The sequence below is a fragment of the Podarcis pityusensis genome (genome assembly GCF_964106645.2).
Source record: "Podarcis pityusensis genome assembly, chromosome: 8".
NCBI lineage: Eukaryota > Metazoa > Chordata > Lepidosauria > Squamata > Lacertidae > Podarcis > Podarcis pityusensis.
In genome coordinates this window covers 85,897,347-85,911,813 of record NC_138033.1, presented here as the reverse complement: position 1 = coordinate 85,911,813, position 14,467 = coordinate 85,897,347, and the positions used below count along the sequence as shown (strand labels likewise).

Genomic DNA, 14,467 nt, shown 5'->3' with positions numbered 1-14,467 from the left:
TGGACGAGCAGCCTCGCAGGACCCTAAATAAATAAAATACTAGATGAATTCTGGCAACATCATTCACGTGTTCTTCTTGCATTTCCTTATAAGGATCAAATGTCTTATGAGTATTACTTAAAACAACCCATGACTTCATTTCATTTCCAATTTCAGAGGCAATGGCATTGACTACATGGAGTTTCGCCTCTGGATCGGCTTGCACTCTGCTCTCCAGTGCCTTATCCTGGTGGCTACAGATGCCAGCTTCATTATAAAATACATCACACGGTTCACTGAGGAAGGGTTCTCCACTCTCATTAGCTTCATCTTCATCTACGACGCCATCAAGAAGATGATTGGAGCCTTCAAGTACTACCCCATCAATGCAGGCTTCAAGCCAGACTACGTGACAATGTATAAGTGCGAGTGCATTGCTCCAGACCCAGGTGAGTACAAGTCTTGCATCCTCCTGATGCAATCCTGGTGTGCGTTCCTTGCTGCCATCCATTGTTTGAACCACAGTTCTGTGTTGATACCCTGTGCCTGAAGGAAATGAGACCTGCAAAAGGTTTCTGATGTATCCTTGCAAAGACTGGTTTGAGATAGCAGAGGCATCTCTGGCTGCCCCTCTTCATTGGGGCTTGTTCTGCATGATGTTGTTAATGTGCTCAGGCCAGTGACCAGGAGCATTGTGCATAGAGGTGGCATCAGGGTGCACCGTGTGGGAGGCATCGTATGTTGAGGCAAGCGGGTGAAAACTGGCATGCAAGAAGTCTCCATGTGTTCAAGTTAAATCGGTGGTTGGTGTACTAAATAATTTCACCAGCATTTTAACAAAATGCTATTTAAGAGCCAATGACCCCGGGGTCTGTCAGTCATAGTCAAGGCCAGCCCAAGTCATTTTGCTGCCTGAGGCAGAGGCCATGCACAGAAGCTGACTGGACTGGCAACTGAATCTTACTTCAACATTATCAATGTTTCTTCCATGTGAGATTTTAAAGCTGATGGATCACAAAGAGGCTTGCATGCATACTGAAAGAGCAAGGCACATGCATGGTATATGGTGTTGTATAAGAATTCAAATTCCTGGGGTTTTTCCAGCTTTCTGGGTTTTTGTAATGTAAGCTTGGAGTCCTTATGGCTGTGAAGTTGAGCTTCAAAATGTGTGAAGTTCCAGAAAGGGAAAGAGCAGTGACATCCAGCAGAGTAGTTGCCCCTCAGTAAAAGTATACCCCAGCAAAAGATATTACAAAAAATAGGAAAATATCAGCAAATTTGCCTAATTCATCTGAGATGCATAAGTTGTTGTTTCTTTGGTGCTGAATTTGAGATACCTTCACACAGAGTTTAGTCTGGGTTTATTTGCACATTCAGTTAGCAAGCTCTCTCTAAGATACTCCCAAGGAGAAGAGCTCTTATTTTTTATATAAGCAGATTGAAACAAAACAAAAATTGAGTTCATGTTATTGTAACCCATCTCTGATTTATGTGGTAGATGAATTCATGCGCTTCTTTAACACTGATTACTTTTATTTTAAACTGACAAACTTAACTAATGACCAAAGAACTCCACTTCTACAAATGATGAATAAAAGATGAAAACCCAGTTACTTTCATTTTGTAATACTCAGTGAGAGTTACAGAAGAAGAAATCCCCTTAGGTCCCACCCTGTGTCCACCCCAAACCATTCCTCTTAAAAGAACACCACCAGTCTCTCATTGGTTGGTCTTGGGGTTCTACTGAAATTTAAAAATTTGATGTGGCACCCATGATCTAGATATATCTCCACTTATAATATTGACATTTGAAAAGTTTTCCTGAACGTCTATAAAGTATTTGATACTACAACTGCAAGAAGAGAGCATCTTAGTTGCAGGACCAGGCGTCGGGCTCCCCATACCCCAACCCATGCAAATAAGAGACCAATAAGACTGGCTTTAGGTCAAAACAGGCCACAACCTTATTGAATACAGATGAAAGAGGTTTGGCTTGGGCACGGGGCAATCTAAATACTTCTGGCCCACCTGCTGGAAGTGATGTGTGGTCAATCCAGGCGGGGGTTCCTAAGATTTACATCAAATAGGGTGACCCCCGCAGGGACTGCCGTCTGGAGCTAGGACCCTGTCCTTGATAGGTGGCGGGGGCTTATGCCCCCACCGCCTATCAGGAAGGGCACTGCAGGTTCCAGTTCCCTCGTTGGGGCCCCAGTGAAGCCTCCACTGTCCTGCAATGCCACCACACCAAGAGGGGTGAGCGGACTTACAAGACAATTTAATATCTCATCAGGGGAAAAGAAACCAAATTCTTTTTTTCCAGAGCCATGATGTACTCTTCTCTGACAGTGGCTGTATTGTAGAAGGCTTATTTATTTATTTATTTATTTATTTATTTATCTATCTACCTATCTATCTATCTAGTCAGTCAATTTGTTAACAGACCATCAGCATGAACTCCCAGGATGCAGATTTAAAAAACAGCATGGAAATTCTTCAGCATTTTAGTGTAACTTTTCTCCTAATAAACACACTTTTGTCTGCACTTTTGACTAACAAACACATTTTTTGCAAACAGCTTCTCCTGATAAAATGCACTTTTGTAATTCTCACTAATATATTCATTTTTATCCACATATCCCCCTGTTATGTGCATTTTTGTAAACACTGTCTAGTTGGAGACCTGTCTTGCAAAATTCATGTAAGTGTGAATTTTGACGGACAGCTATGTTTCAGTTCTCATATTGTTTTGGAAAGTGCAAATTTGATAGATTCAGCTGAATTGAGTTTTTCCCTCATCCCCACTCCTGGGGGGCACCTGCCCATTTGAGCCACACCAAAACTTGCCATTTCTCAAGTATATATTTGCTCAAAAAGTGCAAAACTTACCTTCATTATATTGAAGGGCAACAGAGTTCTCTGCATAATAATAAATCAGCAGAAAACGTTAACTCTCAGAAGAAGTGGTATTTGGAACAAAATACATGGAAATTCTGCAGTTTAAAAAAAAACTGTTGAAGTTATTGCTTCCTCATATGTTCTCTAGCTCCAACTTGGACTTCTCGGTTACTTGTCTCCATCCTGAGCTGGAGGAAAAGACATTCATTGGGGGGGGGGGTGTCAGGTCACACTCTCCTCTCTACATTATTTTCATGCAATGAGTTTGCAGTTAGTTACTCCTATTCTGTTGGGGTCACTCTTCTGCTGCTGGTTTATCTCCTTTCCTTCACCCCCCACTGAAGGACACATGGCCTCCGCATTCCCTAGCCTGATAGTGTTCATTGCTGTTCTAAATTCTCTATAGAATGTGTTCAGATATTATGGACACTTAACTGAGCCATCATAGGTCATGGGCAACGCAGCTACCCCCACCATCTGTGTTATTTTTTTGAACTTTAGATACAAACTTTACTTTGTTGTTGGAACTGTTTGTGGTGGCTCTTGGGTGGCTGTGAAATCTATCGATATTACCCCAGGGTTCAGTAAAACTGCAATCCAATACACACTTACTTGGGAGGAAGGAAGTAAGGCTTGTTGAATTCAGTGTGACTTGATTCTGACTGAGTAACCGTACCTATGATTGCTCTCTAAATCAGGAAGACTGGGAGCTACTGGCAGATCTCTTGGTGATCTGTCATAGATGAGAAAAGGATTTCTGACTGTCAGTTGTCTATAGCAATTATTTAAAAGCTTTCCCACTTTAGATTGCTGAAAAATACTGCGTGTGGGGGAAACCAGGCATGGATTTTTGTACTGAAGGACTTGTGAGCTTGGTTCTGCTACTCATCAAAAATCCTTGGGCTGAGCATGTTCTCGGAGGAAGCCTATCCCTTAGCACTTAGCATAATTCTGCTCTGCTGAGATTATCATCTTAAAGCGACTCACCTGGATTCTTAAGGGTGAAGGGGGACCTCCACGTATCTGGGTCGCAGGGTGCTTAGGGCTTTACAGGTCAATGGTTGCACCTTAAATTGAACCCAGGAACAAATGGTCAACCAGTGTTAACTGCTGTAGGGTAGGTGTACTGTGAGCTTGACTTTGTCCTACTAGTACTCTAGCGACTGCTTTTTGCAGCTATCGAAGTTTCCCAACTGTCACCCTTTCAGGGTAGCCCCACACAGAGAGCAATACAGTCTGGATGTCACCAGCACAGGAGCTTAGATCCATTACTCTGAGCAGGACCTGTGGCTGGTGAATCAACGGCAGCTGATCAAAGCTGCTCCTGGCAGTCAACATCTCCTGAGCATCTAAGGAGAGAGCCTTATGCTCAAGGTTCATTCTGGCCACTAGAGGTATTACTGATCCTAAGCCCCATACACAGAAGCAACCTCAACTACTTCCTCTGTGTATCACTAAGCCAGCCTTCCTTACCCTGGTGGCCTCCAGATGATATGGATTACAACTACCCTTAGCAGGGATGTCAACATGAATAAAATGGGGGGGGGGCAAGGAAGCCCCATCCTGCATAATCAGTCACATAAAGTGGTGCACACATACCATTTGAATGGCAATGTCCATCAACTGGGGGGGGGGGGGCTCAGATATTTTATGGCGGCAAAGGGACTTCAGCCCCTAGGAGTTGACTCCTGTGCCCCTTAGCTCCAACCAGGACAGCCATTGGATGCTGAGGCTGATGCAGTTCAAAGCATCTGGAGGGCACTGGGTTGGGGAAGGTTGCATTAACAGTGCACAAAGCACTTTATTATTCATTCTTATTGCAATTTCCCCTTACTGCAACCAACTGAGAGCTTGTCTGAGGTTCCCTTGTCAGCTTCATGACTAAGATTTGGACCTGCTTCTCCCACAAACAAACCCAAAGCTACACTGGCCAGTCTCCTTTCCATGCCTGACTGAAGGTGAAGGTAAAATTCCCACTTTACTGCCAAGGTCTCCAGTAAGTTCAGTGTTTCCTTAGGAGAGGGGCTTCTGATGTGGGCAGAGACTGCTCTGACCTGAGCCCAGGGACTTCCCCAAACATTTCCGTTGGGGGAAGCAGGTCTTAATGGGTGTTCCTCTGTGTGCGCACTGTTGCTTTTTCCATTGAGGTGAGTTGGGCAGTCCACATCCACGAGAGGTTTGTGTGTGCACCAGAGCAGAGCTAAGCTTTTTTCTGAGCCAAAGCAACCTGATGCAGACTGCATTACCAGGTACCAAATAGAATCATGCAGTTGGAAGGGACTCCAAGGGCCAATTACTCCAACCCCCTGCAATGTAGTAATCACACCAAAGCATCCATGACAGATGGCCACCCAACCCCTACTTAAAAACCTCCAAGGAAGGAGAGTCCACAGCCTCCCGAGGGAGACCATTCCACTGTCAAACAACTCTTGCTGTCAGAAAGTTTTTCCGAATGTTTAGTTGGAATCTCCTTTCTTGTAACTTGAAGCCACTGGATCAATTCCTCCCCTCCATAGCAGGAGAAAACAAGCATGCTCCCTCCTCCATGTGACAGCCCTTAAGATATTTGAAGATGGCTATCATATCTCCTCTCAGTCGCCTCTTTTCTAGGCTAAACACACCCAGCTCCTTCAAAAGGTCCTCGTAAGGCTTAGTTTCCAGATTCCTCTGCACATGTTCTAGCTTGTCAACATCCTTCTTAAATTGTAGTGCCCAGAATTGGACACAGGATGATGTTTGCAGATAACTGGGTAATAATGTTATCTGCAAACATAACAACAACAACAACGGGGGTGATGTTTGCAGATAACTGGGTAGTACTGTTATCCGTAAACATAACAACAACAGCAACAACAGAGTAGCTGTGGGAAGCCCAGATCCATTTCCAGTCATTCAGAAACCATGGATGGGATTCAGTTCTGTGTTAGCTTGTGGGCAAACCAGAAATGGATGCTGAACCGTGTTGAGACCAGCTTTTTGGTCCCTGACATTGTCTTGTCTGCACCGTAGGATAATTTGGTACATTCTCTTTTTAGCATTTTGCATGTTGTTGATGGTCCTTCCACAGATCAGCTTAATTTTGTTATTTTATGTTTTTACATAAATGGTATCAGAATTAAACATCTCTCTCCTCTTTATACTGAGAGTGCTTGCTATAATCGCCCTCTGGTGCTTTTTTTTTTGTTTTCTCTTTTCATTAGTTATGATTTTTTATTACTGTAACTGATTTGTACCATATTTGTCTCTGCTGCACACATCTATTTGGCTGCTTTCAATCTCAAGTGAGTATCATTTTATAAATATTAAAATTATTTAATATTTGATACTCGTTCCTTTTTTGTTTTTAATTATTACTTTCATCACTAGTTCTGAATATACACAGCTTACATAAAGCCTTCTCATCCAAACCATTTAAATAAGAATTAGAATAATACAGCCAATGCTACAGAATTCTTTTAAGTTGGGTAATGAAACAATCACTTTTTAAGCTACTGGAAATCACAAAATATGTCTGGTCCTGGAAAAAACTGACAGTTGTGGAGAGAAACTTTGTTGTAACCCCATAAAGGAATCTGGAATGAATAACAGTGATTTTCTCTGTTCTCTGCTTGGTCTTATTTTGCTTTTCTTCAGCAGTGGAGTGTTATGACCCAATAGTACCAAAAACTCTGATTCTAACCCAGCAATCACTTCTCCTTCATTAACTCCTTTAATGTTGTCCTCCACTGGGAAGATTCATTATCACTGAGATAATGCAGTACCACAGCTTGGCTTTGTGACCCAGTGATCAAAACCAAACACACATTTCTGCACAAAATTGCTCATGTTGGGGCTCGTTCAGGCTGATAAGAGCCTTATTTTCAGCCACATGTTTTCCTTTCCCCCACTATTATCATTCTGGAATCCTGAGCAGAGATGAATCCCCAAAGCAAGGAGGCTTTCCAAGAAGAGATCCTGGCTGCTTGAGGTCTGATCTCTATAAGCTCAGTGGGGGTGAGAGAGTCCAATGAAGGAGACGTAGGTGAGTCAACCTGCTGCCTTTATTGGCCACGCAGCTCCTTCAAGCCACCCATTTACCTGACCAAGCTGAAGCAGATACACCACATCTGTAAATCTGTAAGGATGATGCTGACTTGTTCTGGACTTCGCTACTATTTGCAAAAGCACATCTTTTGAGATCCCTTAGTATGAAATTCTGGAGTAGTATTATAAAGATTGTTTTGGTTTCAGTGCTGCTTATTTGGAATTTCTCTTCATATTTTCCCTGAAAGGTGGCCTGCTTTTTCTCTGTTTTCTTCTGGAAAAGGTGGGTGGGAAAGGATCCAGAGAATCCTCTTTCTTGCAGTGAGAATCCAGGATGGCAGATGAAGAACGCTTCCTGAAGAAGCTGCTACCCACTGACCACAAATTTTGGAGGGGGGGGTGTTTTCTATTTGTATTTGCCACAGTGGTGGCCTTCAGTAGGGATTGAGGGATCTGTTAAATTCAGTTTCTCCTGCTTTCCAGTCTTAACTTCAGTTCCTATTTCTGCATCATTTTACAATAAAAAACTACAGAGGAAAGTTATATGCATTTTCATGCACTTTTCTCCTAAACATAGACATTTTTGTACACAATTTTGCCCAATTTTTTTTCTTTTTCTTTTGTTCCTTTCACTAATGTGTACATGCACCTTCTGTTAACATAAGCTTTTTATGCCCTTTTTTTTTTTTTTTTTTGCAAGCTGCATTCCAAAATTTGCATTGTGAACTGTTTCAGTTCGCAAGCTAGTTTGGGGAGTGTGAGTTAGGTGAGTTTGCGTCAGAATGTAAACAAAAACAAATTTCTACTCCATCTCTTGTCTTGGGACAATAATTGCAGAATATAAAAGGTTTGTACCAAAGAACGCAACCTAGCAAAGTACAAAAGTCATATTTATGTGGGGGTTTTTTAAATTTTTTAAAAAAGTTGTAAGTCTTGATTATGAGCAAGTCATCTGGTCAGTTCTTCCTGCCACTTTCTCCCTTCTCATAACAGGTGAGTATCTTGTCTGTTTTGAACTACAACTTCTCAAAATGTGATTGTGTGTGTTCTAATGGGCTAGGCTTCAAATAGTTTGCCAACATGCGTGGCACCCCACACCTCGACTTAGTAGCTTACTGGGAAATCAAGACTGGCCCAAGATTATCCAGTGATCATCTTGGTTGAGTTGGGATTTGAACTAAACAGTCTGGTTCCCTCCAGATGTTTTAGGCTATAATTCCCAGCAGCTGCAGCTAGCATGGCACCAGGTAGATGAAGGCTCAGCAATATCACCATCACATTACACTGGCTCTCTCTTGTAAATGGCTCTTTATTTTTGAGATAGTTGCGTTTTTGTAGCCAGCCTTGCTTGACAGCCAGGATGTCTGGAAACAAATATGGGATCAAATAAGGATCAGTCACTGCCTCTTCCAAGATGGAGAGTTTTCCGTGCAGTTGTAGATCCTATCCTCCGGGTTGATCTGAATTGGACCATTACATCTCAGCCATGCAGTCTCTTGAGCAGCCTTCATACCCTGTAGCTATTATATAAGGTCAACTGTTTCAATATGCGCCAAAAGACACCTTGGGTATCTGGGAGGCATCTAATTTGGCTTTTTGAAGTCACCCCTGAAGCCAAATTGGAAGGCCACACATTATGTTAATCAGGGAGAAGTTTCTGCTGGAGTTAGAACCAGGGCATTTGTCCTCCAACTTGCCAAACCTCATTCAGGCAGAAAGGCATTTCCTTGTTAACCCACCAACAAGAATCTGTAATTGCATCCCCAAATTTGGTCAGAGTTTTGTCAATGTTTCAAGCTTCATGCCTCATCATGCAACTGACTGGAGATTCTGGATCCCACCCTGGAATTTGTAACTGAATACGGATTGTGCTTCTGCTTTGCCTATAAAATAGTGATTATTCGAAACAGTTCAAGCCAGTGGAGAGAACAGTGGCTTGTTAAGCAAGATTTCATATCTGGAGTGAGACTTTTTCTTTAATATATATATTTTTAAAATCTTAACTAACTCCTTTTCTGCAGTGAATACAACATTGTTCAATGCTTCAGTTCCACTGGCCCCAAACAACACTAACATTTCTGTGGTAAGTAGCTGGGATTTATTTTCTACTCTGCCTCCCCTCCCAACTGCTGCTTGCATATTTGTTTACATGTTTTACCTAACTCCATAGAGTAGGCAAAATTAGATAAAGCCAGTGTAATCAGGGCTACTTCCATGAAGATAGAAGATAGCTTGCATTTATAAAACTTTATTTTCTGACATCTCAACAATAACCAGGCCAAGTTCAGCGTGTTTCTGTTGACATTCAAGTCTTGCATTGAACTGCTCAGGCACTAAGATCAGAGGAGCAGGCTCTCCGGTGGTCTCTGTGTCAAAGGAGGTGCTCTAGTGCGGGGTGGAGCAGAAGAGCCTTTTCCGTGGTGGCTCTGTGCCCATTGAATGGCCTCCCTCTCATGTTTATATTCTGCCATGGATGCTTTAGCTGAGATTGCAGGGGGTTGGACTAGATGACCCTTCAGGTCCCTTCCAACTTTACGATACTATGATTCTATAATTCTTCTGAAGGCCAAGTGAAGACATACCTTTTTTAGTCAGGCTTTCAGAGGCTGATGGTTTGTCATTTGAATGATGATGCTAATTACATTTTAATTAATTTATGAGAACCATGTTAATGTTTTGCTTATTGTCTTTTTAAAAAAATCTTATTTATGGCCCCTGCAGCCATTTTTGGTGAAGGGCAGTAAAGAAATCTATTAAGAAGTAAACGAATAAAAGAAGGGAGAATTCAGCCATTTCTTTTTCACTTTCTGACCAGTGTTTTCAAAGGACAAGCAAGACATTGGGAACAGCCCTGACACAGCAAAACAAACATGCATATTCTATATCAGATTAAATGCTCCCTATATCAGGGTGAGGGATGTGAGTGGCGCTGTGGTCTAAACCACTGAGCCTCTTGGGTTTGCCGATCAGAAGGTCAGCAGTTCGAATCCCTGCGACGAGGTGAGCTCCCGTTGTTCTATCCCGGCTCCTGCCAACCTAGCATTTTGAAAGCACATCAAAGTGCAAGTAGATAAATAGGGAAGGGTAAGGTAAACGGTGTTTCTGTGCGCTGCTCTGATTTTGGCATTCCGTTGCGCCAGAAGCGGCTTAGTCATGCTGGCCACATGACCAGGAAAAACTGTCTGTGGACAAACGCCAGCTCCTTCGGCCTGTAAAGTGAGATGAGCTCCACAACCCCAGAGTCGTCTGCAACTGGACTTAACTGTCAGGGATCCTTTACCTTTTTTATATCAAGGTGAATCTACAAAGCATGTAGATTAAGCTGAGGAAAAAAGATTTGATAAAGTCCCCACTCCCCAGATGTTTTAGACTACAATGCTCATCAGCCCCAGCTAGGATGGCAAAATTAAAATTTCCTACCAACTACAAACACATCAGGTAGCCAGAGGCAAGCACAGGAGCAAACTCCCTTGAGCACACCTGAGAAGTTGTTTAAATCATAGAACTGTGCTATGAATCAACCAACATTTCCAGGTACCTAGTTGAACAACGATGACTGCTGCCACCCAGTGGGTATTTTGCATTGTTGAGCGGATTCTTCACTCTTTATCTGCCTTCAAACCCTGCAGCTGCTTTTTTCCATGGGATTTGGTAGTGTTATTTCATTGATTACAAATGGCAAAGGAGTGGAGTATGATTGCTCATATAAATCAGAGCAATCCAAAATGTTTTTAGATAGGTTAAACTTGTTGAAGAGGGTGTGAATGTTAATTGTGATAATCTTCAAAATAACTTTTCTTCAATTTTCAAGACTTTATTATGAAGTTAAAATAATCCAGTAAGAAATGTAAAATAAAATAAATAAGAATTTAAACACTGTACAAAGCAAAACAAAAGTTTCAAAAGAACTTTGTGCAACCTTGAAAAACTGCATTACCAGTCGATTCTGCTACTACTAATATTTCATTTTCTAGTATATACTCTACACTTCCCTCTGATGCTTTTCAGACAGGACAGTGATTAGGAACATTGTTAATCTTCTGAATTCAAGAAATTTGTGGCTTTTAAGACCAACAGCATTTTACTTGACAATGAAAACAAATTATTGTTTAGCATCCTAAAAATACTGTGGTTTGTTTTCTTCCCTCTTTCAAGTACAATCCTATTAATGTAACAGCTCTGGACTGGACCCAGCTGAGCAAAAAGGAATGTCTGAAATATGGAGGAAGTCTGGTGGGGAAGTCCTGCAAATTCGTCCCTGACCTGGCCCTCATGTCTTTCATTCTCTTCTTTGGGACTTATTCCATGACATTGACTCTGAAAAAATTCAAGTTCAGTCGCTACTTTCCTACAAAGGTAAGTAAAACCACAAATCCTCTCAAGTAGCCTTCCCCAACCTGGTGCCCTCCAGTGTATTGGACTACAACTTCCATCAGCCCCAGCTAGCACTGATAAGATGGCTGGAGGCTGATGGGAATAGTAACCCAAAACATCTGGAGGGCAACAAGTTGGTGAAGACAGCTCTATACTCCAAAAGCAAAACTTTTCAATCACAAAATACAAGTTGATCCGCTGGAAGTACTATCAGAAAAGTGACATGCATCCAAGCCTGAATCCAGCAGTGAGCTCTGCAAGGGGGCACAGACGGGGGGGGGGGCAATTGATTATAGAAATGTAGAGTTGGAAGGGATCCCGAGGGTCTAGTGCAGGAATCCTTTTGCCCAACATGGGGCTCAAACCCATGACCCAGAGATTAAGAGTCTCGTTAGGAAGAAAACATTTTGGGTCCCCCAAAGATCTATAGGCTACATGTTAATCAGTTCTATCCAACACTCCCCCCAACTAGATCAAGGTGGGTACAATTGCATTTTTATTTTTATTTTTATTTTTATTTTTTTTTATTTTTATTTTTATTTGCCTGCCCTTGACCCTAAGCAGGGTTACAGTTTAAAACAGTTGCACAAATTTAGTAAGAAAAAGCACTTCCAACTCTAAGAGAAGGCACATTTATACAGAAAAAAAGGCAATGATTTCTTCTGAGCCAATGGGGTGTGAAACTGAAATAAAATGAGGTGTGAACCAGTTGCTTTAACCAGCCTGAGCTTGAAACCTCTGTGTGTCTGCTCATCTAGCTCTCAGAAGCTGCAAACCTTCAGATGGCTCCCCTTCCTGCTTACCTGCGTGGCAGCAAAAATGATGCCAAGGGTCCCTCTGTGTCATCACCCCACTTCATTTGCCTTTTCCTTCCAAACCCTGTCTCCTCTTTTTTTAGGTCAGGGCCCTGGTTGCTGATTTTTCCATTGTCTTCTCCATCCTGTTCTTCTGTGGAATAGATGCCTGTCTGGGACTGGATACTCCCAAATTGCATGTGCCCAGTATAATTAAGGTTAGGATTCCCTTGTGGGTTTTAATGTGCTCTTATCTCCTAATGCTCCACCTCTTTGCTTGCTTGCTTGCTTCCAAAAACTTCTCTGTGTAGCCTCAAGGTTTCGTTACTGCTTTGTGGTTGGCCGGCCCAGTTACTTGAACAACAACCAACGGTCAAAGTGAACTGGTATATCTCAGGAATGGGGTAACCTCAAGCCAGAGGCAGATTAAGGGCAACGCGACCAGTTCCACACACATGGCACCAAGCCAAGAGGGACACCACTGGGCGCCACAACCATGATGATAGTGTACATGCAGAACAGAAGGCAAGAGGGCAGCGGTGTCAGATTTAAAAGATCAAGGACTGAGAGTTGCATGTAGGATTTTCAGTGTCTCAGAGAATGCTGAACTCGGAGCCTGCAAAGCAAGTTGTGCTTGAAAGGGATGGGGGAGGGCAGAATGATCTGGACCCCAGTATGCTGAAAAATGTATTGTAACGAATATCCATAAATGATGGTTCTCTCTCCCTTCAAAGTAGAATAAGAATTTTTTTGTTTGCTTTAAAACAATTTCTTAACTGAAATCTTTTCTTTCTCTCTTATTGAATGTTCTAACATGGCCACTTTCTGCTTTCTTTCTGGTATGTGTTCTCTCCCTTTGCTCCTTTTCTAGCTCCGAAAGCTTATTAGTGATTTCTCTATCTTCATGTCCATACTAATGTTTGTTGGTCTTGATTGTCTTTTTGGACTGAATACTCCAAAACTACAAGTGCCTACAGATTTTAAGGTAAAATCAATGAATGAGACCATCATAGAGGTAGATTGGATCAAAACGCCAACTTGCCCCAACTAGAACTGGATGAATTAGTCAATTTTGTTTCTTTGTGGTTCCATTTTTCTAATGTTAAATTTAGTTCTTCACATTTCCACATCAATTTCCATTTTTGAAGAAGTCCTCATTAAAAATTGTCTGCATTCCTATTTCATTTCATACGCACATTTTAATGCAATCTTGCCCAGTATACACATTCCCCTAGCATAATACATACCTTTATTCTGTTTTCTCGGCTGCCTGCCTTTCTGTCCACACTTTCCCCTAATATGTATATTTCTGTGCATGTTATTTGGTTGGAGAACTGCACGGGTGAATTCAGAAAAAGAATAATTTCCAGGGGTAGCTGTGTTTTTGGTTCACTTAATTTGTGCAAATCAAGTATTTTCTTGCCCACGCCCATAGCCCCGGTGCCTCCACCTTACCCCTGATAAATTTGCTCTGAAGTAATCTATTCATTTCAACCTTTCTTATTGTTTGTTTCAATATGTCTTAAGATACTGTATAGGCCTGCATGGGCCATCTAACAGCCCCTCCATCCCACCACCATATCATGTGTACTGCTCTTGGGCTCCCAGGCTGTATGGCTTCCCCTGTCCAGCTTCATTTCTGCTTTCCATTTGAGCACTTTTGATGCTGAAATCCGAAGTGAGAGAGAAATCGCCCTCCCACACAAGGCAGACCTGTGCTGTGAGGCAGCATACAAGAAGTGTAGGGCTCCTGGCGCCAGTCTTGTGTTCCATACTCATAATGTAATAGGTAACCTTCTACCCTTGAACTGCATTTACAGCCCACTCGCTTAGACCGTGGATGGTTTGTGTTCCCATTTGGCAAGAATCCCTGGTGGATCTACTTGGCCAGCGCGCTCCCCGCTCTCTTGGTCACCATCCTGATCTTCATGGACCAGCAAATTACGGCCGTCATAGTGAACAGGAAGGAGCACAAGCTCCGGGTATGCTTTCCTTTCCCTGCCTTGCAACTTGGGTGTTCACCAGTACTGAACCCACTGAGAGAGAGAAAACTGTCTTCTGTGAAACCTGGAAGAAGGCGTTGATGATGGAGCCCTGGTGGGCATGGAGTTCAAAGGCCCACTCATTTGGAAAAGGAAAGGGATAGGATCAGTATACAACGCCAGGAACATAGAACTTTGCCTTATCCAAAGTCAGACCATTTCTCCATCTGGCTCAGTGTTGTCTATACCAGTGGCTCTCAAATATTGGGGGGCCACTACCCCCTTGGTTCCATAAACTCATCTCCACTCCCTCCTTCCCTATAAAAAGCATTATTCAGAACAGCAGTTTGCACAACCAACTAAGAAAGATAATACAATTCATAGATTCAAAGAACTGTAGAGCTGGAAGGGACCCAAAGG

The 14,467-nt window shown here is 42.4% G+C and overlaps 1 protein-coding gene across 3 annotated transcripts in view; it reads left to right on the top strand.

Annotated features, from left to right (window-relative positions):
• SLC4A5 (solute carrier family 4 member 5) overlaps positions 1-14,467 on the top strand; it is an 86,189-nt gene that overhangs the window by 56,868 nt on the left and 14,854 nt on the right. For all 3 annotated transcript variants that reach the window (XM_081017315.1, XM_081017317.1, XM_081017316.1), the window contains 5 exons: positions 157-428; positions 8,919-8,980; positions 11,053-11,253; positions 12,170-12,283; positions 13,886-14,047. In XM_081017315.1, coding sequence (XP_080873441.1) covers positions 157-428; positions 8,919-8,980; positions 11,053-11,253; positions 12,170-12,283; positions 13,886-14,047 — 811 coding nt within the window. The remainder of the gene's footprint in view (positions 1-156; positions 429-8,918; positions 8,981-11,052; positions 11,254-12,169; positions 12,284-13,885; positions 14,048-14,467) is intronic.